A 23,985-nucleotide genomic window follows, 5' to 3' on the forward strand; every position below is an offset into this window, starting at 1 on the left:
TTCCTGGGAAAACATTGACAAATCATTCTCTCTTCTCTATAATCCCATAGCACTTTATACCTCTGTTACTGTCACTGTCTATCTTATATTGAACATGTCTGCTTTCCTGATTGAATTGGAACCCCTAATTTTGGGGTGGGCCCCTCCCCTCCAGACATTAGTCTGCAGGAGGTTACTCAACAATGTTGAATGTACTACATCCAAGGGTACAATAGAATGCTCCCTCTCCTTGTGCGTGCACCTGCCTGGTCTTTCCTTGTGAATGTGGTTTAAAAAAATATTTGATGAAATGCCTTACAAAGAGGCCATGAGCTCTAAGATTCCTTAGGAATCTCCAAAAGGTTGGCTTTTCAGGCTTATTAGTAGTAAAATGGGCTGGGAGCAGCCAGAAAGAAGTTGAGGGAGGTTCAACCAGTCAATGCTATTGCTGTAGTCACTTCTGTGGGGTTTGCAGAATAGCTCAGCTGTAGAGAGAGGGAGATCTGTTATCATTTAGGTTTAGTTTGGCTGAATATAATGGAAAACTGGCTTAAATGTGCACCTTTATTTTTTCAGTCATTTAAAAACTCATGAGATAGATAATCCAGGGCAGGGACCTAACTTACTTTTATTCTATCCTTAGGAGGTTGCCTCATGACCCCAAATGGCTGTTGAAGCACCAGCCATTGTGTTACTATCAAAATGGAAAGACAAAGGAGCCCTCTTGGAAGGCTCACTCAGTGTCCATTTGTATCTCACTAGCTAGGAGTTAGAAGGGCACTAGCTTTCTTCACAGATGGGCAGTTCGGTTCTTTAACTGGCACATTGCCTCACCCTGAGACATACAGATTCTCTTCCCAGGAAAGATGAAGAGAACAGACAGTGGTGCTGAAGAGCCACCCAACACTTACTTGAATGAGTGAGTAGGTGGGCAAGCGATGGAGAGATGCTGTCGTTTTTGTGGGTAAAAGGTTGACCGATGCCTCGTCAACCTCGATATTAGATCGTTGATAAGACAAGGCAGGCACATTTCTGATAATACCATAGAGGAGCATAGGAGCCTCGTGGAAAATCCAGAAACTCCACTGACCCGACAGAGAGCATATTCTTCTAAAGGCCCTTCCGATGGGCCTCCGTTTCCCCCGTCTTTGTAGAGATCGGGCCCCTTTATTTAAACTCATCAGATGCAAGAGAGCAGGCGGGGTGGGGGCCGGGTCTGTGGTACAGTGGCCGCATTTCGACCTCTTTCTTTAATTTGTTTGAAGAAAAAAAAAAAGCTTCCTAATTTAGGCGGGGGAGATCTGGGGGAAGAGAGATTACCCTTAAATGTTGCTGAATTGAAATACTAAAATTTCCTAAGAAACACAAATATACATCCCACCTTGCAAAATGTTAGAATCCCCTGGGATTAATTATGGTGTCAATTCGAGGCCCGTAGGTGGTCTGTGGGGCAGGTGGTGGGAGCTTCGAAGCAACAAGTGCCTGTGTCATCCTACTTGCCCTGGAGTGCAGCTAGGCAGACCAAGAGCCCCACCAGGGCTGTCCTCTCACGGGACATCCCCAGCCTGGCCTGCAGGTCCAGAGGCTGGAGCGACAAGTCTTGTGCTGAGAGGGGGCTGTGCGTCTGTGTGGTCTTGTTCCCTTGTGGTGGGCTGGTCAGTTCTATAGGGCTGGGCCCCTTGTCCCCATCGTGTTGCAGAGGCACACTTGCATGGCCGTGTGGCCCGGGGCCACACAGCGGTCCACCGTAGGTGGGCAGGCTGCCTGGTTGAAGTGTTAGTCTGGTGTTCATTCAGGCCCACTCTTGATTCCTTTTTGAAGCCTTTTTTTTTTTTTAATAGCAATATACATATTTTTATCTTTTAAATTTTATTTTATTCTGTTTTTATTTTAATTCCAGTGTGGTATTAGTTTCAGGTGTGTGATTCTCATCTTCATCAGGGTTTCCTGGAGACACTGTGGTTCACAAGACTGCTTCTTCCTGGCCCCCCACCGACCCTGCATTTCTCAGGTCCTCTTGTCCTTCAGTCCTCCGTTCCAGATCATCCTCTTTTCAAAGAAGTAGCCCTGAATTCCCTCTCCTTGAAGTGATTTGTCCTGCATACCCTCCTGCTGTCCGTTATCGCCCTCCCTCCTGCGGTGCTCTGGGGCACACAGCTGTGTGGGACAGATTCTGGGTGTCCTCTCCATGCCTGTGTCTGTGTCCTGACCATATCGTCCTCCCGGAGGGTCAGACACAGCCTGTGTCCACTGTTCCCTGCAGGGTAGAGAGTGGCACCCATGCTGTCCCTTGCCTTGGGGGCTGGTGTGTTCCGAGTCTGTTTTGTTTCCCTTAACCCTCTTTGTCTTGTGGTTCTCCAAGACTTCCTCTAAGTCACATGAGACTCTGGGGATGGATGGGGCTCCTGTTGTTCCCCTGGCTCCTGAGTCCCAGGGGCTTCCCCGTGGATGTCCCCAGGGTTTGTATAACTGATCGGGTTAGCTGAGGGTGGGTGGGTTGGATGCCACAGGCCAGTATTTCGTAGTTGCTTGCTCGTGCTCTGCTGGGAAGTTCAGAGGGAGGTGCCGGAGGGTTGTCTTGCTGATCCCTGATGCGATCTCATGGGCCGCTCTTGGGGCGAGATGTTTTACTCTCCAAAAGCTGTAGACTGGGAGCCAACTATGTAATTTCAAATTTTCTGGTAGTTACAGTAAAAAAAAAAAAAAAAAAAGTCAAAACACATTGTTGAAATTAATTTTATTAAGATACTCTGTTTAACCAGGTACATCCAAAATCCTATCATTTCCCCATGTGATCATTACAAAAATTGAGATTATTGACAGTTCTCTTTTTTTGGTACTAAGTCTTTAAAATTTGGGGTGCTTCACACTCCATGCAGATCAAGGATATTTCAAATGCTTGCTAGCCACACGTGACTGGTGGCGGTCCAATGTATGGTCTGCTACGATTCACGTGCCTTCTCCCACTTGACGTTCCTGGAAAGCAGGGGCCGTGCTGTCACTGTTCAGTCCTTCCTGATCGCCATCAGTGAGTGTGAATTGTGTGAGGGCCTGGCTGGCAGAGTGACAGCACATAGTGGGACTTTGCAGTGCCTGGTGTCCGGTCGCAGCTCGGCTTCTCGCCCTCTCTGTGTGGCCTGGCTGGGTCTCTGGGAGTCACCTGTAGAATGAAGCCGTTGGATTTGTGATCTTCAGGGGCCCTTCTGGTTCTGACCTGATTGCACTGGGCCATGGATCTGAGCAGGGACGGCACTGGGGACCACTGTATCTGTCCACCTTGGCCTCACCAGCACGTGAGAGCTCTGTGAAAGGCCATGGGGGGCCATACCTGTGGTTTGCCATCTTCAACTCTGACCAAGAGCTGGTATGTTTATCTGGTCTCTTGGGTCCTGTGACTCCTCTGCTTGCCTCCCTGGCACCTGTCCCCTTGTCTTGCATTTACGAGACCCTCTGGCTACCAGGACTGTTCCCACTTGCAAAGGCACAGATGGACGGGGCAGGTCCCAGCCCTCAGGAAGCTCATCTCTTGGAAGGTGTGGTGGGCCAGAGGGGGTCCTTGCCATTTCCTGAGACCTCATGAGGGTTCTTTCTTGTGCAGGCTCAGCTGGAGGCTCAGAAAGCCACACAGGACTTCCAGAGGGCCACCGAGGTACTCCGTGCTGCTAAGGAAACCATCTCCCTGGCTGAACAGCGGCTGCTGGAGGATGACAAGCGGCAGTTTGACTCAGCCTGGCAGGAGATGCTGAATCACGCCACCCAGAGGGTATGAGTCACTGCCGGGCGCCTGCAGGAGGGGGTGGGGAGGGTTGCCTGGTTCGCCAGCATGTGTCCGTGTCTGCAGGTGTCTGCACGTGTGTGAGCATCGGGGGCCTCCCCCTCATGGGAGCATCCTTAATACTTCCCCTCATCCATGTGACCCACACTGCCCCTCTGGTCCTGATGAGCCCTGGGTTCCCCAGGGTTCCCTTTGGGGGTTCCCCCAAGCAGAGGAGACAGACACCAGGCTTGTTGCCTAGAAACGCTCCCTGAAAGTCACAGGTTGTCTTCCCGTGTGGTCTCTGCTGGCCTGGTACAAAGCCACGCTCAGAGTGACAGTCCCCCAGTAACGGGTATAGCTCTTCCTTCCCTGTGTCACTTGAGATCTGTCTGGTTCAGATGGTCCCTGAAGGTCTTGACTGTAGACTGGGCTTTCCAGAGGGAGCATGTTATTTTCCAGGGCCCGTTCCCACTAAGTTCCAGGGGAAGTGGCTGAGTTTAGAATCCCAGGTGGGGGACGCCTGGGTGGCTCAGTGGGTTAAGCCTCTGCCTTCAGCTCAGGTCATGATCTCAGGGTCCTGGGATCGAGTCCCGCATCGGGCTCTCTGCTCAGCAGGGAGCCTGCTTCCCTCTCTCTCTCTGCCTGCCTCTCCATCTACTTGTGATTTCTCTCTGTCAAATAAATAAATAAAATCTTTAAAAAAAAAAAAAAAAAAAAAAAAAAAAAAAAAAAAAAAAAGAATCCCAGGTGGAAGACTTTCATTAACAGCCCCAAACCATGTGGGGCCTGGACTTGGGGTGTGTGTGTGCTGTTAGTGGAAGGTAGGGACCATGATAGATGAGGCCAGAATCGCCAGAATCCAGGGGGCACTCATGTCTGGCCTTTGGGCTGGGCTGGGAATGCAGCAGCCAGCATGGGAACCGGAAGTGGGCCGTGTGTGATCTTTACCCTGATTTGACTCCAGGTTTTATGCCATTATTGTTTGGCTTGTTACCAGCTCCCATGACCCACTCTCTGCCACATTGCTCAGAATCAAGACAGCTGCTTCACTCAGCTGGAGTTGTTACTTCTACCTAACTCCACTGGGTTTTCTAGGAGTCACCCAGAATATTCTTGAATACCTATCCACTTCTCCAGGCTGATTTGCTGCAGGGTGAGTGGCAGAGCTGATTCTGGCTTCAGCAGCTCCAGCAAAGACCTTAGATGGAGGAGCGATGTAGAGGGGGATTGGGAGCTGCAACCCCCCCCTGGGTCTTGCCCCCTGTGGGGCTAGAATAGAAAAGTCAGGAATTAATGATGCCAGCAGCCTCTCCCTTTTCAGTGTCACTTGCCACAGTGGCTCAAGTCCTAGGGGATCTGGTAATTAAAGCACGCCTTGTGCTTCCCTAAATAGAAAGCCTGACACACAAATGACTTCAAGTCACATCTTTGAACCACCTTACCCTGAAGCCCCGGATCCCCAGCCTGGCCTCTTGTGACTTTGGGCCTCCTGCCCCCTAGTGGATGTGATGCTCAGAGAGTCAAACACAGGCTGGAATAGCTTTTTTGGGTCAGCCTGTGAAAAACCAAAGTAGAAGCTGGAATTGAAATTGACAATTGATAAGTCTGACAGATGTGGAAAGGACCAAAAAAAAGGGTAGCTCCTTCCAAGGAATTAAATAAAAGGCCTGCTCTTCCTTTTGCCCTCCTTCCACGCCAACTGGAGATCTAAATCAGCCTTAAGAAATCATTTCAGAAACTCTTTATTCTTTAAAAAGGAACAAAACATGTCTATGACTGTTTTTTTTTTAACCTGTTTTGTAAGACCCGGGGCCCTAGTGTGGATGGTGAATGGTTGGTCAAGAAGAGGTGTCCCTAGGACCTGCACACAGTACAGCTCCTGGGAGCACCATTTATACCATCCTCTTTGAGAGTGATGCTTTTTGGGGTTGGGCAGTACACAACTTGTGGGGCTGTACCAGATGGTCCTGGGCCTCCTGAGGTCACCCGAGCTCCTAAGGGCCTGGGGAGGGTCCTCTGAAGTGTGCACTCACTGAGGTCACTGGAGGTTTCTTGGTAGTGGGAGGACCACTGCATTCTGGCTCACAAGCAGGATTTCCACCCTGGGGCTCCTGTTCTCTTCCCCAGATTCCTTCATGATTGCATAGGCATGAACTCCTGAGGGAGAAGCAGGGTTTGAAACAGATACCAGCAAGAGACAGAGCTGGTGGCCGGGCCTTCCCCAGCCATGTCCCTGCATTACTGAGAAACTTCACTCAGAAGGGGGTGCACTGAATCTGATGGATGGTGCAGACTCTCCTTTTGGGCTTGGCTATGGATCTCCCTCTGGATTTGGCATTTCCCCAAATGGGGCTCATGTTGCCTGCTCCCCGAACCTCATGGGGATGAAGATGAGGAGGGGTAGACTGTGTCTCCTGCCTTGTCTTGGCCACTGGATACTCCAGGAAGCCTGTTTCTTCAGAATAAGGGAACTAACTTCATCTCACCCTCTTCTTTCATAAAAAGTACCATACGCTTAATGGTCTGGTCAGAGAGCCAGAGCTCAGGAGGGTCTGGGCTGTCTTGAGGAAGCGGCAGTGGTTTGGGCTGTGTGATTCTCTCCCCCCTGGCACTGAGGAGGAATGGTGTAGTGACCTACCCTTGTTCCTTGTCCAGGGTCGTCTGTGTCTCCCTTTCATTCTCTTCAGACTTCTTATGGTGACGCTGGGCAGCCATACCCTAAAGCCATGGCTGGCACCAGCATCCTAGGAAACCATAGGCAATGTCAGGAGTCCCAGTGTCCTCTGTTATAGGCCACATGTAATGCCACAGGTAGAGACAAAGGGACAGTTCTCTGCTCGGTGCTAGGGTCAAGGAGTTAGAAGCCATAGCCGGTGAGGCAGCGCCAAGTGGGCTGAGCCTGCACTTGAGTGGCTTTCAGGGGACACAGGGCCTGGGGTCGCTGCTGCTCACTACTTGGGGGCTTTGGCAGCAGGGGCTCCTCCAGCCTCCAGTATTTTGGCTTTGAAGCAGCCTTTGTGGGAAGGTGATCACTTTTTGTCAGGAGAGGAGACAAGGCATCTGAGGAGAGAGGAATGGGCTCTTCTGCTACCTGTCAGAGGAGAGCAGAGAGAGGAAGAAGGAATGGGGAGGCATTACCTAGCCACAGACAGGCAGCAGGCGGCCTCTGGAGAGGAAGGGGCATGGAGCCAGCCTCTTGCCCTAGGTCCAGGGGCGTGGACATTGCCTGGCTGTAGGGATCCAAGGCCCGCTGCTGTGGCAGACATGAACTGTCGAGGCCAGCTTTCCTGACGCTGCTGGGTACTCACCACCCGCCTCCTGCATGGCAGAGAGAAAGCGGATTCTGCAGCAGAATCTGAAAACATTCTGAACCAGTGGCCAAACTTCTGAGAAGGCCAGGAAACTGCCTTCCCTGGGGACAGGAGGGCCCCGATTTCAGCTCAGGGACATCAAGGGTGGCTGGGCCAAAGGGCAATGGCTTGGGGTTTGCAGAGGAGTTGGGAAAGCCGGAACCCAGGGCTCTGAGGAGTCAGGCCAGTGCCAGTGCTGCTGGTGGCCTGGGGCCCGGCCAGGAGCCTGTGCCAGCCCAGTGAGCTCACCTGGTCAGTGCCTGCGGGATCCAGGCAGGAGGGCCTGGCTGTTGGAGCATCGGCGGTGTGCATCTACTGTGCACTGCTGTGGGTAGGGTCCCTGGGGCCTTTGGGACCCAGCTGCCTACCTGCCCTGGGCTTTCAGGAGGTGGCTGGGCTGGCACTCCTGGAGACACATTTCTCTCTGTCCTGCTGACCCAGGAGGAGAGGCAAAGACCTTTGTCTTCCCCTGGATCCTGAGCACAGGCAGCTGCTGGCCTGCATGCCCCCTCCGGGGCCCACTGCCCACTTGCAGACCCCTCCAGTGCTGCTTCTGGACGCTCAGGTTGAGCAGGCCTCAAACCTTGCCACTGGGCCCTTTCCCGGGGGTCAGTCCTTGGGCTCTTGGGACAGACCTTGAGGTGGGCACACCCAGAAGTAACATGGCTGGCGGGTCATCCTCAGAACAGGCCCTCTCTGAGGAGAAGGTTCTCGGCCATCCTGACGGAGTCCCAGACTCTCTTCCTGTTGGACGGTTAGCTCCCTTGGGAGCCCTCCAGCTCCAGGAGAGGCATCGGGAAGCTGAGCCCTGCCGGTTGTCCTTTGTTGAGTCCTGCCTGCTCACCCCACTGCAGGTGGTGGGTGGGGCTCTGGGACCAGAAGGTGGATGCAGGGAAGGGCTGCAGCCTCTGCTGATAAAGCCCAGTTCTGCCCGTCATGCTTCCTCCCCTTCATGTCCGTTCCCCCAGCCGCCCACCCTGAAGAAGCCACTCCCGTGCCACCTCTGCTGTCAAGCCCTCCCGACTGCCCAGAGTGGTGGTCACAACTGTTGGCTACGCCTGTGCCCGTGAGGTTGGCCACCCACAGCTTGGTCACCAGTGTGCTCTGTGCACACCATAGGTGACAATGATGGTGGGTAAAGAGAAAAGGCCATTGCAGAGTTTGGACTAGCTAGCTATCAAGCCAGGCTTGGAGGAGAGCAAGGGCGATGACAGTGTGTACCCCAGTTCTGAGTTGCCCCTGCCCGGAGTCTGGTTGCTCAGCCCAGCCTGGGGCTACCTTGAAGTGCTAAGGGACTACCTTGTTGCTTTCTTCTGTGGCTTGCTGGAGTTCTCTGTGGCTTTGGCCTTCCTAACAGAGCCCCCAGTCCTCGGCTGCCATGCTCCCATTTTCCTGCCATTGCTTGTGCCTGATGCTGGGCTTCAGATGGGTGGGGTTGGGGGATGCTCCTTGATTAACATGCAGCCACAGGGGTGGGCTCGGTGACTTTCTCCCTGGCGGCGGAAAGAGGACTTGGGGGTTGGAGGGGTTTCTTGCAAGAGCTGGGAGTTGGTACAAATGGGGATGGGAGATGCTGATGTGGCCAGGTAGGGGTAAAGTGGGGGACGGTGACATACGCGGCTCCTCCTCGGTCTTCACTGGCAATATTGCCAAGTGCTTGGAGCTTCCTGGGTGTTTAACTTCAGACAGACGGGCTTCTTTTTGCAGAGTAGGGGCTGAGAGAGATGAGGGCCTGTGTGCAGCTGGTGTGGCTCCTGCTGCTTGTGGGGATTCTTCCTGCTCCATAGCCATGAATCCCAGCTTTTTATGCAAAGGTCTATTTAAAGTGCTCTCACGGGGCGCTTGGGTGGCTCAGTGGGTTAAAGCCTCTGCCTTCGGCTCAGGTCACGATCCCAGAGTCCTGGGATCGAGCCCCGCGTTGGGCTCTTTGCTCAGCAGGGAGCCTGCTTCCTCCCCTCTCTCTCTCTGCCTCTCTGCCTACTTGTAATCTCTGTCTGTCAAATAAAATAAATAAAATCTTAAAAAAAAAAATAAATAAAGTGCTCTCACACCACTCCTTAAAGAGGAACCCTGCATCACATCTGATCATAATGCAACAGTTTCCAATAGAAGGCTTCATCAGTCTCATAAGCTTGGAGTTTTGAGTTTTCAGGAAGGTCATACCAGCAAATCCTTAAAGCTTGAGATTTAAGACACGACTGAAGAGTTACTGCTGTTTCCCTAAGTGTCCAGGTGTGGGATGGTTTTCGTGTACTTTGTTTTGAAATTGTGAAATCTTTCATGTTTGAAGCAGAGGGAGAGGGTTTCTTAGCCCCTTGGACTTGGGCGAGAAGTCATTTCAGCAAGCCCATCACCTCACGCCAGCTTAGATCAGTTCCCTCGTACCTCCCTTCTCTGACACAGTTTTAATTCTGTTGTTTAAAAGTACCTCAAGCAGGGCGCCTGGGTGGCTCAGTGAGTTAAAGCCTCTGCCTTCGGCTTGGGTCATGATCCCAGGGTCCTGGGATCGAGCCCCACATCAGGCTCTCTGCTCAGCAGGGAAGCTGCTTCCCCCACCCCCTGCCTGGCTCTCTGCCTACTTGTAATCTCTGTCTGTCAAATAAATAAATAAATAAAATCTTAAAAAAAAAAAATAAAAGTACCTCAAGCATCGAAGCCTTTGCTAAGATACATATATTCTTAAAAAGGTAAAAGCATAACTGATAACTATAAATGTAAAACATTCAAAATATTATTTAATTCCCTAATTAAAGAGGAAATCAGTAATAAGACAAATTGAAATGCACAGAGAGTCAGGCATGCTGACGTGAATTCACAAGCACGCAGAATGGGTCAGTATTTTCGGGGCGGTCCGTCCTGGAGCCCCTCTCCACTGGGATGCAGCTCATCTTCACTTCCAGGCTGAGACCCCTCTGCCCTACTGCCTGTGTTCTGACACGTACAGGGTTGTGAAACGGCTCCAAGACAGCGTAAGCCCAGGATGACTGGGAAGGGCACGCTAGCCAGGACACCTGGCAGTTTCTGATGCTCGTTCGAGTCTTTCACCATTTTCCCTAACACTTCAAAAAAATCTGTCTTACAAGTCAGTGCAGAAATAAGCTCTCTCAGGGCCGACTGGCTGTCGACTGGAGGGGGTTGGGAAAGCAGCAGCCGCCCCAAACTAAAGGCATGGCGGGGCCTCCCCGAAATTGTCCTGCTGGCGTCTGAAGGAGTGACCCATGAGCTCGGGGCCCTCTGGGCTCCTCTCCGGTGCTAGCCCGGCCTTGCCCCTGCCTCTCCAGTTCATCTGAGAACACGTGTGTGAGCTGTAACTACAAGACGGGAAGGCACTGGTGAGCTGGTTACGTGGCCCAGTCCGCCATTTGTCTCCTTCCTCCTCTCTCCTCAAGGCAGGCCTGTTCTGCTGTTTTCTTTATGTGACAGAGGAAAGGACCATCGTTTCCATGTGTCAGGGAGTGTGCCTTTCAGCCGCCTTGTTTTGGGCCATCGACAGCCCAATTGCTGGTTATATAAACTCATTTTTATCAACAGGCTCAGCGAAATGTCCCCACCACAATTTCCTGCCAGAACACTGACAGGTCTCCTGATCGTGTGTGTCTGTGAACCTCAGAATCTGACTTAAGTGACTTGATAGTCGTGTGTTTAAATGGAAAGTTTGCCCCTTCTGGATCCTGGATGCTTTTGTGATCCCCTGCCCCATTCCGGCTAATGCAGGAATATCTGGGAACGGGCCAACAAGCTGATGTGGGGATTGCCTTGCCATTCCGATGCGGTCAGGTCTGGCTGCGCGAGGTCTCCCCATTCCTCGATGTCCCTGCTGGGGCTGTTGGCCCATTTGTGTGCCCATCAGCCCCCGTGCCAGGGCAGGAGCCAAGGAGTCCACAGGGGCCATTTCGTGGCAGGAGGGCTGATCAGGAGGAAGTGGACATCAATTCAATCAGAGAATATTTCATTCTTCTCTGATTTTTGCTTTTCCTTGTTTTCTTTCCCAGGCATGGCCATGGCCAAACTTTTCTGAAACAGGTTCACAGAGAAGAGCATCCTCTTCTGTTTGGAATTTAGTTTACTCTTCATCTGCCCCCTGATTTCCTCAGAGTATTTTTATTTTATTTTATTTTTTTTAAGATCTTATTTATTTATTTGAGAGAGAGAGAGAGAGAGAGAGAGAGAGAGCAGAAGAGGGGAGAAGGTCAGAGGGAGAAGCAGACTCCCCATGGAGCTGGGAGCCTGATGTCGGACTCGATCCCAGGACTCCAGGATCATGACCTGAGCTGAAGGCAGTCGCTTAACCAACTGAGCCACCCAGGCACCCCTCCTCAGAGTATTTTTTAAAATGATATAGGAAATACCCTAACAAAAGACTGTCTGGCCAGGCTGACATCTACTGTCGTTTCAAGGTCATGGAGGCGGAGCAGACCAAGACAAGGAGCGAGCTGGTACACAAGGAGACAGCGGCCAGGTACAACGCGGCCATGGGCCGTATGCGGCAGCTGGAGAAGAAGCTCAAGAGAGCCATCAACAAGTCCAAGTGAGTCTGGGCGTGTGGGACCCCGAGGCCCTGGGTGATTGTCCTCCTCTCAGGCATCTTCTCCACCTTTTGTGTGCCATGCAGTCAGGGACCCACCTCCTCTGCATCCTCCAAGTTCTCTATAACCCTCCAAGGCAGGAAATGCTGCTCCAGCTGTGACCGACCTGGGAGACACAGAAAAAAGAATTTCAAAAGCGCACCATTGCATGGCTCATTGGCTGGGGCCTGGGGCTGGGCTTTGGGAGAGTCGGTGCCCTTGGCTCTGTCATGGACAGTGTGGATGAGCTGCGTCCTTCTGTCAGCATAATGGGCGTGAGCTGTGTGCACAGTACACGTTCTCTGTGGACCAAGAGCCAATGAGACAGTGCAAGACTGGTTGTAGTGGAGGCTTCTGCAAGCTTTACTCATGATTGCTATGTATTTTTATACAGTAATGATCTTGGGGACAAGCCCTCTGCTTCATTCACAGTCGCTGGGCCTCCATGCTTTTGAAGAGCTTCACAAGAGGTGTACAGCCCAAGAATAAAGCACTGGTCTTCTCTTAATGCTCAACACCAAAGTTCCTAAAAAGAGCCAGGGTCTTTTGACTGGCCAGGAAAGCGGAGACCAGTAGAATATTAGCATTTGTCCTCTCTCGCCCATGACCGGGCTGGGTCTGCAGACTGATGCCTCTGGTCCTGGGCAGAATCCAGGAGGACCAGTCTGAGCCCCCATGCTTTCGGCGATGGGTGAATGGTGCTTCTCTCCTCCCTGGGTGACCCCAGTAGAGGAGGGTGTGTGCTGAGGCAGCTCCTTCTCCTCATCTGTTCTTCAGTCTTGAGGGGGCCAATCTCCTCCTTAGGAGAAGGGAATCCAGGCTGCCCTGGCTGCTGGGCACACCCTGTATGGCCTTGAATAGCCCCCCAGGGAGGAAAGTGAACCAGGGTACAAGGAGTTAAGTGTTCACATATGTGGGTTCGGCGGATCTTGAGATGGGCCTTCTGTCAGCTCAGCTTTGACTGACGCCGGGATCCATCAGGCTCCAGAGGCACAAGTATCCTCTTCATCTCATGCCGTGGTTGGCGTTTACATCCTGGACGGATGGCCTGCTGGCCTTAGCTAGTGCCCCGGGTGTGCCCTCTGGTGGCCACTGGGGTCATTGTATTATGTCATCCTTACAGTTCTTCCTTGTGTCTTCCCCAGGCCCTATTTTGAACTCAAGGCAAAGTACTACGTGCAGCTTGAGGTACGTGTAGCCTTCTTTGGCTTTGCTGTTGATGGGATTTTTCTGCGAAGTTCCACTTTATGTGGCAGTGGGCTTTCTCATGGCATATTTGCTACAAGAGGAGAATGGAGAGAGAAGCACATTCTTTACTGAGTTTTCAGGCCTCAGAGTGGCCTTGGTTGGGTCCTCAATGGTGTCTGCAGTCTCTCAGTGTGCTGTTCAGTTGCTTTCCGCACTGTACCAGGGCAGTGGTTCTCGGGGGCTGCTGGGACCAGCATTAGCTTTGCCTAGGAAGTGCAGATTTCCCAAGCCCCACCCCATGCAGATCTACTGAATTAGAAACTGCAGATGTGAGCCCAGCCATCTGTATTTTCAAAAGGCCTCCTGGGGGTTCTGATGCACGCTTAAGTTTGAGAACCACAGTACAAGGGACCAAATGGCTAGAAAGTGGGACTTGTGTGTGAGTTTGACACCCATTCTTTCTCTGATGGGGTTTATCTTGCCAGTGGTAGTGTTAGGTTATTAGCATGAGTTTGTCACCTGGATAGGAGTTGGGGCTGGGAGTGTGGATCCGTCGTGTGGATAGCTGGTAAGAGAAATCAGGCCATCACTCATGTCTCGGGGAAGTCTTTGGAGTGGAGGGAAGGGCAGAAATTGCTTAAACTTGTTATTCAGAAACCTTGCAAGGCCAGTAGGGGCTGTCTCCACTTACCAGGCCTCCTGTTCTCTTGACCAGCAACTGAAGAAGACTGTGGATGACCTGCAGGCCAAACTGGCCCTGGCAAAAGGCGAGTACAAGACGGCCCTGAAGAACCTGGAGATGATCTCAGATGAGATCCACGAGCGGCGGCGCTCCAGTGCCATGGGGCCTCGGGGCTGTGGCGTGGGGGCTGAGGGCAGCAGCACGTCTATAGAGGACCTGTCAGGGAGCAAGCCTGAGCCGGATGCTGTTTCTGGTGAGTTCTGGGGGCTCGTGTGCAAGTGGGAGATGACACAGCTTGTGTGGTCTGCTTCCAGGGCTGTCTTGCCATCATGGAAGGGTCTCAGAGCTGGGCAGGCCAGAAAGGTGGTGATTTCTCGTGGCTTCCCACATTTTGTGGAATGCTGTATTTATAAAGGTGCTACTGAATGTTCCTCAGAGTCAGGGTTCTGCGGTGGATGAGTTTGGAAAATGTTACACTTTCACCCTGATGTTCAGAGTACATATGAGAACATTCAGGGCTCTGAGAAGTACTGCAGGAAGGGAGAGTTGCCTCTGGATAGGGACTGTGTGCACAGATTTGATTCACATCCTGGGTCCTCCTAGTACATGATGTGGGCAAGGGCTCAACTCTGTTTCTTCAGCTGTAAAGTAGGGAGTATGAGCACCTAGTAGCCACTGTGTAGGGGGGAGGCTGGAATTAGATGAAATAATGGCAGGCACCCAGAAGTCTGAAAATGGTGACTCTCACTGGTGTCTAACTATAGACACCTTTTTTCCCAAGGCCACCTGTTGGGAAATTGGTACATGTTTGCTGTGCCCCTCCCCCTTTATCATTTTATTTTTTTTCCTCATGATAAGTATACTCTTTAATTCCCATCTCCTATTTCCTTTATCCCCCCACTCCCTTCCCCTCTGGTAACCATCAGTTCAGTAGCTAAGTGTGTTTCTTGTTTTTGGGTTTTTTTCCTTTGCTCATTTGTTTCTTAAATTTTACATGAGTGAAATCATACGGTATTTGTCTTTCTCCAAATTACATCTCTTAGCATAAAACTCTTTAGCTCTATCCACATTATTGCCAATGCAAGATTCCATTCTTTCTGATGGCTGAGTAATACTCGTGTGTGTGTGTGTGTGTGTGTGTGTGTGTGTATCTCACATCTTCTTTATCCATTTGTTCATCAATGGACACTGGGTTGCTTCCATATCTTGTCTGTTGTAGATAATTCTGCTGTAAACATAGGAGTGTATGTGTCCCTTTGAATTAGTGTTTTTGTATTTTTGGGCAGTAAATACCCAGTAGTGGAACTTCTGGATCATAGGGTAGTTCTTTTAATTTTTTGAGAAACCTCCATACTGTTTTCCACAGTGGGTGCATCAGTTTGCATCCCCACCAACAGGGCACAAGGGTTCCTTTTTTTCCCACATTCTTGCCAACACGTTTTTTCTAGTGTTTTTGATTTTAGGCATTCTGACAGCTGTAAGGTGGTATTTCATTGTGGTTTGGATTTGAATGTCCCTGATGATGAGTGATGTTGAGCAACTTTTCATGTGTCTGTTGGCCATATGTTATGTCTTCTTTGGAGAAATGTCTGTACCTGTCTTTGACCCATTTTTAATTGGATTATTTGTTTTTGTGTTGACTTGTATAAATTCTTTATATATTTTTGGATACTTATTTTAATTGGATATGTCATTTGTAAATATCTTCTCCCATTCTGTAGGTTGCCCTTTAGTTTTGTTATTCCTTCACTGGGCAGAAGCTTTTTGTTTTGATGTAGTCCCATTAGTTTATTGCTTTGGTTTTCTTTGCCTCATGAGACCTGTCTCAAAAAATGCTGCTATGACCGATGTCACTGAATTACCGCTTGTGCTCTCTTCTAGGATTTTTATGGTTCCAGGTCTCACATTTAGGTCTTTAATCCATTTTGAGTTTTTCTTTGTATTTGGTGAAAGAAAATGATCATTTTCCCTTTAGGCTAATCAAGAAAGCGTTTTCAGCACTGTCTTTGTACACTTCTTTCTCTCCTTTTCTGTGGAATAATCCCTGTTGGTGCTCTCCCAAGGTCCATCCTCCAGAGTTTTGAAATTCGGTCAACAAATGTTTAAGTACCAGGCCCAAAGGAAAGGAAACTAAAATTTGATCGTCAGTAATGTGTGAGGTACTCTAATACCCAGCCTCTCACATGGAGAGGAACATGAAGCTCAGAGAGGTTAAGTAACCTGACCAAGGCTACACAGCAAGGGAGACAGGATCTTAATTCAAATATAAGCCTGTTTTCTGTCCTCAGTATTACAGTACTTTTCACTGATGGTCCTCTAGGGGATGCTACCATGTTTTTAAAGATGAGGGAGGAGGGTGGGGGAGTAGAACAGGAAAGGTCTAATAAGCAGGCTTATGTGCAGGGTGAAGGGAAAAGAGTTAAAGGTGAAAGTGGCTTTCAGATCACAAGAATGGCCTGTCTTCTGGGCCTTAGTTATTCTGATCTACAAAATGAGTAAGGCACAAGCTAAGAGCGCTGTAAAGGAATTTTGTCCTTTTGCAGCAAATAGTGTGTCTTACATGCGATGGGAAGTTTTATGCAATCTGGAGATCACAGGATCCCAGCAGATACTCCATGCAGGACTGTTTGTTCTCGCAGCTCCTTCTGCTATGCGGAAGCAGCTGTCACATCTTACTAGCTTTGTTCGGCGAGCATCCCAAAGGACCACTCTCTTCCTCTGCACTTGCGGATCTGGGGTGGAGAAACGCCCCTGATCTGGGCTGATTTATCCTCGCCCTTTAGGTAGTCAACACTGACTTTCCAGAGGAGGAGTTAGAAAGTTATCGTAAGGACATTGAATATCCACGGGGCCCAGCTGCTTCCCTTCAAGTGGCTGGCCGCTCTGGCCACGCAGACTTGGGGGGGTCAGTCCTTTACTCAAGTGCACGCATACAGGGGCAGGGATTCTGCCGTCCCAAGGCCGTGTCTGGCTGCTGGCCAGGGGGGCACACTTCTGGAGGGGCTGAAGTAACAAGGTTGCTCCATGTCAGAACCTCTGACCAGTATCCTCTCTCCTCCTAGTGGCCTCTGAGGCTTTTGAAGATGATAGCTGTAGCAACTTCGTATCAGAAGACGACTCGGAAACGCAGTCGGTATCCAGCTTTAGTTCAGGGCCCACAAGCCCATCCGAGATGCCTGACCAGTTCCCTGCAGCTGTGAGGCCTGGCAGCCTGGATCTGCCCAGCCCCGTGTCTCTGTCAGAGTTTGGAATGATGTTCCCGGTACTGGGCCCTCGCAGCGAGTGCAGTGGAGCCTCCTCCCCTGAGTGTGAGGCGGAACGAGGTGAGTTACGGCCCTCTCACCAGTAGTGCCTGGGCCACATGATGGCACTGCGTCAGCAGCCAGAACACTGCACTGTTCAAGACCTTTGCCAGGTCTCGGCAGCCCCAGGGCTGTGTGACGGGGCCTCTGGGAACGTGCGGTCTGTTGATCATGGAGATGCCAGCCACTGTTCTGGGGGCTCCTGGCTCCGCTCCTGAATGGTTCTTAAAAATGGAGGTTTGAGTTCTCTCTTTGATCCCCAGCAGTCCTCTTCACAAGTCTGTGCTAGCGAGCTGTTTCCCCACTGTTAGGGTGGGACCAGTCCTCTCTAAAGATAAGGAATACCTAAAATGCCTTGCGCCATAAAAGCCGTCTGTCATCACGTGATGGAGAAGGCTCTGTGACAGGCATAGCCGGGCAATTTTGGGAGATTCTGGAGGGCTACAATGGCCTGGGCCCAGGCGACTCCTGGAATTGTCAGTACTCACCTGATATCCTTTACATTTCTCTAGGAGACAGGGCAGAAGGGGCAGAGAATAAAACAAGTGACAAAGCCAACAACAACCGAGGTCTCAGCAACAGCAGCGGCAGTGGCAAGAGCCAAAGTAGCACCGCCCGCGAGGGCCAGGCCTTGGAAAACAGGATGAAACAGCTCTCTCTCCAGTGCTCGAAGGGAAGAGACGGGATTATTGCTGACATAAAAATGGTGCAGATTGGCTGATCCATCCAAAGCCCTGGCCCAAGTGCATAGCAGTATTTATACACAAAACTGTATGGAGAACATTGTGCCAATAATCATTTAATATATGCCAAATCTTAAGCGTTTACTCTAAACTGCACTAATGAAGTTGTGACCTTGAGGGCTGAAGAGTTTTCTTCTGGGAGAGAGCTCTTGGGCTGATTTTTCAGAGCAGAGGCGTTGTTGCAGTGGACTGTGACCAGGGTCACAGCCTTTGTGGAATATTACCCGTAACAGTGTTATGGAAGCAATAACTAGTTCCTGTGAAAGAACCCAAGCCAGGAAAGGGGCTGGGAAGCTGAGCCAAACTGGGGTCAACAGCTTGCTTCTCTTTCCCTTCTTTTACCCTCAAATTGGGAAAATGGAGATGTGTCTCCTTTATATCCCAGGGGATCAAAATGAAAAAAAAGAAATTCAGAATACACCTTTCTGGGCCAGCGAAGGCTTAAAAAAAAAAAAATCCAAGAACACAATTTTCATCATCTCTGGTATTCAGAAGGGCTTTTTAAAAAAGCCTATATGCTGGTATGCCCATTAGAACCATTTTCTATAAACGTTACACCATGAACTGCACTTTTTGGGGTGGGAAAGGTGAATGCCAACGTGGGGGATGGGAGGGACGGAGGGTAGCAGGGACATACCATCGAAGGCGATTTGTGGCTGTGGGGGAGGAGAGTCTGTAGCATAAACCTTATCCCACCAGCCATGGGACTTAAGAATTAAGAGAAGTGCATGTGAAGAATGGTTGCCATTGTTATATCTAGATTGACAAAGTGTCAATTTCTCTGTAGGTTGTGACTTTAAAAATAAAATTATTTAAGGGTTATGCTGCATTAGTATTTCTTAGAGGGAATTGTTCCTTAAAGCTAGGAAAGGGAGTAGGCATGTGTTGGCACAGGCTGTTAAATAGAAGCAATGAAGTCTGTTATGCTAATAGTAGTATGTGTTAAGATTGCTTTCCTTTAATGTTTTCACGGTTACACATATTTAGAGCACTGTATTTTTTGTCCTTTTTTGTTAAGAAAACTTTAGCATTTCTAAAAGAAAAGCAACCCCATTTCAAGTTGTCTGTTCTGACACAGCTTGTATATTTTAGTCATTTGTAAATCTCTTCATACTGTCGTGTTTTCTCCTTTTTTAATGACTGATACAGTATCCTAATCACAAGGTTATTTTGTACTTGTCTTAATTTCTTGAGTGTAATAAAAAACAGTTTAAGAAAATGTTTACTTTTGTGTGTCTTCCAATAAGAAACCCTGATGTTGCCTAAATCTTCCATTCTAGGCAACCTTCTTGCCACAAGGAAGAGCATGGAATGCAGTGGACATCTGTTCTAACTTCCAGTTAAGGTCCTGGATCCTAATAATTTAAGCCCCAACTATGAAGGTTTGAGTTAGAATTCCGCTGCGACTAAAGCGCAGTAAGGAGAATGCAGCTTTAGGAGAATGAAGACAATGTGATCATGTCAGAGTGCTCCCAACCTCTGCTGCACTGCAGTCTCCCAGGAAGCTTCAAGAAGGCGGCTGTTCGCCGGTCTTAGAGCCTGAGATCATTTGGGGTACACCTGAGGTACCGAACTTTTAAAAGTTCCCCCAGGCGATTCTAATGTGCATCGGGTTGACATTCAGGCTGGTTTTTTCCTATCTATAGCGCCATATCTGGAGCTCTATTATAACAATTCAATATTAGATTAAACTCATATACGTTGGTCTACATTCGGTTTTTGAGGGTAGGAATTAGGTCTTATTTGTTTGCATCCTGTACAAATATCTTTAACATAAAATGTTCCAATTATGTGTTTAAATTTTTCTTTGAAGGGCCACAAAATGAATCCATCTAAAATTGAAAGTACTATATATTTACCAAAGTGGAATCACTGTTCTGAATATGAAACAGATTTGCTGAAGCCTGAACTGTCATGTAAATAATGAGTTCTTTTAGATGGAATGTACTAGATGAAGCCTTTTAATAATCTCTCTAGGTTATACTGTGCAGTTTCCATTAAGTATAAAGATTTTATTCAAATCAAGGTAGCAGAAATACAAAATAACTGGTGAAAATTATAAAGTAGAGACGACGAAAAATTCCACCTTATTTTCAGATGTTTAAAATCCTGAGCATCATTTTGCTCTCATGGATTTCTATGTAAACTGGGAATTTATACATGGCATTAGTATCTTGGCAGTTTTTCCAAATACAACCCCAATTACCATATACTAAATTTTCAATTGTATTTTTTTTCAGTGTTACTATAAGAGCAATTTTTAAAAGACCATACAAACTAAATTGTAATGTCTTCAGTGTCTCAGATTACTACCTTCATTTAGCCTGATAAAAGTAAGAAATGCAATAGTGAATATACCTCAGCTCTCCTTAAATGAGTTAATGGGAGACAGGTACCTAAGTTCAACCACTTTCATTGTAAACTAAGTTAAAAAATTTCTTAAAGTTTTATTCTTTCATAACATCTGGGCAACAAACATTAAAAATTGTAACACAAAATCTGTTATGGTAACATGATTCATTTGGTAATTAGCTGCCCAAGATGTAGAGTCACAACACAAGCAAGTTTAACTTACAACATGCTCTGCCAAAAGACAAATGTAAGTATTTCAGAATATTATTCCAGCCTACTGTTCCACCCAGTTGAGTGGATAAGTCATGTCCCTTATCCGGTCTCTATTCTCTTCTAGTAAAGGCACCATACAGTGCTGACTGAGCCTAACCTTTAATCCTCCACAGTCTGTTTATACAGTGGGGCCCCTCAATGCAAACCAAGTCCTTATACACACAAAACCATGTAAATAGTACTTCTGAGTGATTCAGAGTAATTCTGACTATATACAATTCTACACACTCTGACTTGAGCAGCACCAGATCCCACTGTAACATTTTGAGAGATTTAATTCTGTTCTGATTGTTTGGTGTCCTGAGGATTTCTGTCCTCATTTGAAGAGCTGATTTGGTAAGTATAAAATCCAGTAAAGCCGAAAGCTGCATCACTGAAGTTGCGTTGTCTTGATCGGGATAATACTATTGAAGTCCAAGAAAAAAGGTCCTTCTTGTTTAGGCAAAAAAGTACTAGGAATGATATTGTAGATCCCCGCAGGTATATTTTCTAATTCCAGGTAGCAAAACCCACACCTATATGCAGGGAAATGAGAACAAAGTTTACAGAAGATGATGCCACAAAAAATAAAGTATAAATCAGATGCAGTCAAAATGCAAACATTACCTATAATCACCACTAGACTTCCTCTGAAAGCCATGGGGACCAGGATCTCCCACCACAGACACTGTTACAACCTCAAATCCAACACTATATTGCCTGGCAATAAAAAGAAACAATTACTGTTGTTATTAAGTAGTCTCAAATACATACCTAAAAACAACTAAAGTGTAGATATATTATTAAATTGAGTATATGCTTTCTAAAGCTTTAGGAGGTGGAAACCACTGTGGAACACATGCATATACTGTTTTTATTCTTAATTATACAAGATGCCATTTATATTTTTATATTGATTTCATATTTTTTAATTGAAGCCATGAAGATTAATTAGTATTAAACTTTAGAAGAAACAGTATTTTTACCACAGGCTCTTGGAGAATACTGTCAAATTTAAATAATAAAATACAGTCTTTGCAGAAAAAAAGGAGAGAGCCTGAAATCTGAATTTACAGAAGTAATTAGCATATGGTAGACATGACATTCCAAATCAGTAGGGAAAAGAAGGATTATTTAGATGGTGAGGAGGTGACAAATTTAGGAAAAATAGCTGACACTGTATTCACACCAAATATAAAAATACATTCCATCTAGATGTAAAAAGCAAACCACCAAAGACCTAGAAAAAAATATGGTACAAATCTGATACTGGGGTGAGATTTCCTGCCCATAGCAAAATAAATCTGAAAAGACAGATCGGATTACTTTAAAAAGAAAATTTTCTCTACATTAAAAAAAAAAAAAAAAAGTGATCTGGGGAAAAATACTTGCAAATATGTGATACGTGCCTAAAGTTAAGAAAACCATGACAATTCCAAGAGAAAAATGGGCAAAAGACATGAATAGGGAAAGCAAAAGATACACACTGTCAAACACTTTTATGTCAAATCCTTTTACTTCAATCTACGAATTGAATACAAAAGAGCAACAACTAGATAACCTTATTTCACCTACCAAACTGCAGAAAACTAGCTTAACCGTCTATAAAAGATTAGTGTTTGTAAAGAGGCAAAATTAAGGCTAATTTTACTTAGAAGTATTATTTTTATTGTTTTTTAAACCTTTTTAAGTTGAGAAATAGAACACAATGTACACACAACATACAGCCTACATAACACATAAAGTGAACACACAGGTCGTCACCACCCAGATCAACGCAACTCTCAACACCGTAGAAGTCCCTGTACATGCCTTTCTCATTACAGCTCCTGTCCCCAGAGAGCTAACATTTAACAATGTCCTACCTTCCTTTAAGAGCATGTTGACATATGTTAGTTTCAGATGTACAACAGTGATACAAGTTCTCTATGTTACGCTCACCACAGTGGGTGCACTCACTCACTGTATGGTGCAGCAGTATTATCGACTATATTCTCTGTTGTACTTTTCATCCTTCACTTATTTTATACTGGAAGTTTGTACCTCTTAATCTCCTTGACCTATTTCACCCATTTCCCAACCCCCTCCCCTACTTTCTTGCTTCTATATAGTCTGACAACCTAAGCACGCATCTTTAAATAGTAGTTTCATTTTGTTTGCTCCTCACTTAAGTGGAATCATATAGTTGATGTTCTATTATATATGGCTTCTCCTCAGCATTGTTTTTAAGACTTATCCATCATGTTGGGTAGCTATTATTTATTTTCATTGTTATGCAGTGCTCTATTTTATAATCTTCAATGCTACTGATGAACACTTGGGTCGTTAAAATGTTTGGGTCTTACAACAGTTTATCAGCCATTTTGGATTGTTCCTCTTACGACATGCCTATCCGAGCTTTCATTTTTTAAACTGTGGACTCTTTTTAATAACTAGTGTAGAGTATTTACAAATCCTTCTATGTGTTCTTTGTGTCTTAACTTTTTATCCTGAAGTCATTAAAATATCTCCTTTATTAACAGCCCAACTGCAATAGATTTTTAGATCTGATATGAGAAAGTGGTCTAATTACCTTTTTGGCACATGAATACTCCAACCATCCCAGCACATTTATTCAACAGCCTATCCTTCCCCTGGCTCCTCTGCAATGCCATCTTTTTCACTAATCAAGTGCCTATATATGCCTAGGTCTGTTTCAAAACCCTATTCTGTTCCATTAAACTCATGAAGATATTAACTTAAGAAAGTTACTTAATCACAAACCTTGGTCCTCTTAGCTCAATCAGTAATGGCCCGGTCTTTTCTATATGGAATTGGTAGATGGGGTTATTTCTGTGAGTTTCTTGGAAATTTCCACATCCTCCAGCACTCTGGCCACTCCACTTTCCATTAATCTTTAATAAAAAAAAGTTTTTGTATTAGCAAAACTTCCCATTCTCCAATTCTACTTTAAGGACTTCAAAAAGGGAATGGTGTCACCAAGATGGCAACAAAGGTTCCTCCTGCTTTGCTCCCGTTCACAGGGACAACTAACAGCTATTCCAGAAGAGGATGGTACTGAGAAATTCCTGAACATGGATGTGAGGCAGAAGTACCCTCCTGCACCACAGAGCCCAAGACAGGTTACATTAGAAGGACAAGAGAAGCAGCTACATGTTGACTGCACCATCTCCAGGCCAGCACCAGGTGGTGATGTCTCCCCAGAGTTTCTGATTCTTCAGTGAACAAGCTTCCCCTAAGAACTGTGATTTGCTTTACAAAAGCCCCTACCTGATCTCACACCATAAGGATTACAGGAGAAACAGCGACAAAGAAAAGGGTGGAGCTTGCAACAACCAGCATGGGGACCTCACCTCAGCAGGCTGAATTCATCATACCTGCGGCACCCAAGTAGTAATTGCAGAACCAAGTTAGGGGTATGCTTCACCCAGGAGCTTGGCGGGGTGCAGATCTGCCTGATTTGTATAGCCAAATGGTTTTGCTGGCCTTACAGCCTGGATTGCCCACATCAGGCAAGGAGCTGAATCACAGCCCCAACTGCTGTCGATGCTGCCTTCCAGCTCCATCTGACCAGAAGGGCTGGTGACAACTACTGTATGCTGTGCATTCCAGTGGCCAAGAGTAGGCAGAACCAAGAGTTCACGGAGCAAAGCCAGTGGGCCCTGTCTGGTTACAGCTTGGGGTTGTAGGTGGGCTTATGTCAAGATAACAAAAGATGCTTCTCCTGCTGAGCCCAGGCAGGAAATCTGATTTATAGGCCTGCTCATCACTGAATATAGCCTTCAGGTTCTCTGACCAGTGAACTGAACCAGTGC

The 23,985-nt window shown here is 47.5% G+C and overlaps 2 protein-coding genes across 3 annotated transcripts in view; one reads left to right on the top strand and one right to left on the bottom strand.

Moving 5' to 3' along the window:
• SH3BP5 (SH3 domain binding protein 5) overlaps positions 1–18,789 on the top strand; it is a 72,896-nt gene extending 54,107 nt beyond the window's left edge. Inside the window, exons 4-9 of the mRNA XM_059162578.1 lie at positions 3,578–3,742; positions 11,484–11,614; positions 12,797–12,839; positions 13,555–13,774; positions 16,584–16,844; positions 17,336–18,789. Coding sequence (XP_059018561.1) covers positions 3,578–3,742; positions 11,484–11,614; positions 12,797–12,839; positions 13,555–13,774; positions 16,584–16,844; positions 17,336–17,544 — 1,029 coding nt within the window. The 3' untranslated portion in view covers positions 17,545–18,789. The remainder of the gene's footprint in view (positions 1–3,577; positions 3,743–11,483; positions 11,615–12,796; positions 12,840–13,554; positions 13,775–16,583; positions 16,845–17,335) is intronic.
• Positions 18,790–19,509: 720 nt separating this feature from the next.
• CAPN7 (calpain 7) overlaps positions 19,510–23,985 on the bottom strand; it is a 42,243-nt gene continuing 37,767 nt past the window's right edge. For both annotated transcript variants that reach the window (XM_059162577.1, XM_059162576.1), the window contains 3 exons: positions 22,934–23,064; positions 20,798–20,890; positions 19,510–20,706 (listed from right to left, as the gene is read on the bottom strand). In XM_059162577.1, the coding sequence (XP_059018560.1) occupies positions 20,562–20,706; positions 20,798–20,890; positions 22,934–23,064 (369 nt within the window). In that variant the 3' untranslated portion in view covers positions 19,510–20,561. The remainder of the gene's footprint in view (positions 20,707–20,797; positions 20,891–22,933; positions 23,065–23,985) is intronic.

This window comes from Mustela lutreola, chromosome 2 (assembly GCF_030435805.1).
Source record: "Mustela lutreola isolate mMusLut2 chromosome 2, mMusLut2.pri, whole genome shotgun sequence".
In the NCBI taxonomy this organism is placed as follows: Eukaryota; Metazoa; Chordata; class Mammalia; order Carnivora; family Mustelidae; genus Mustela; species Mustela lutreola.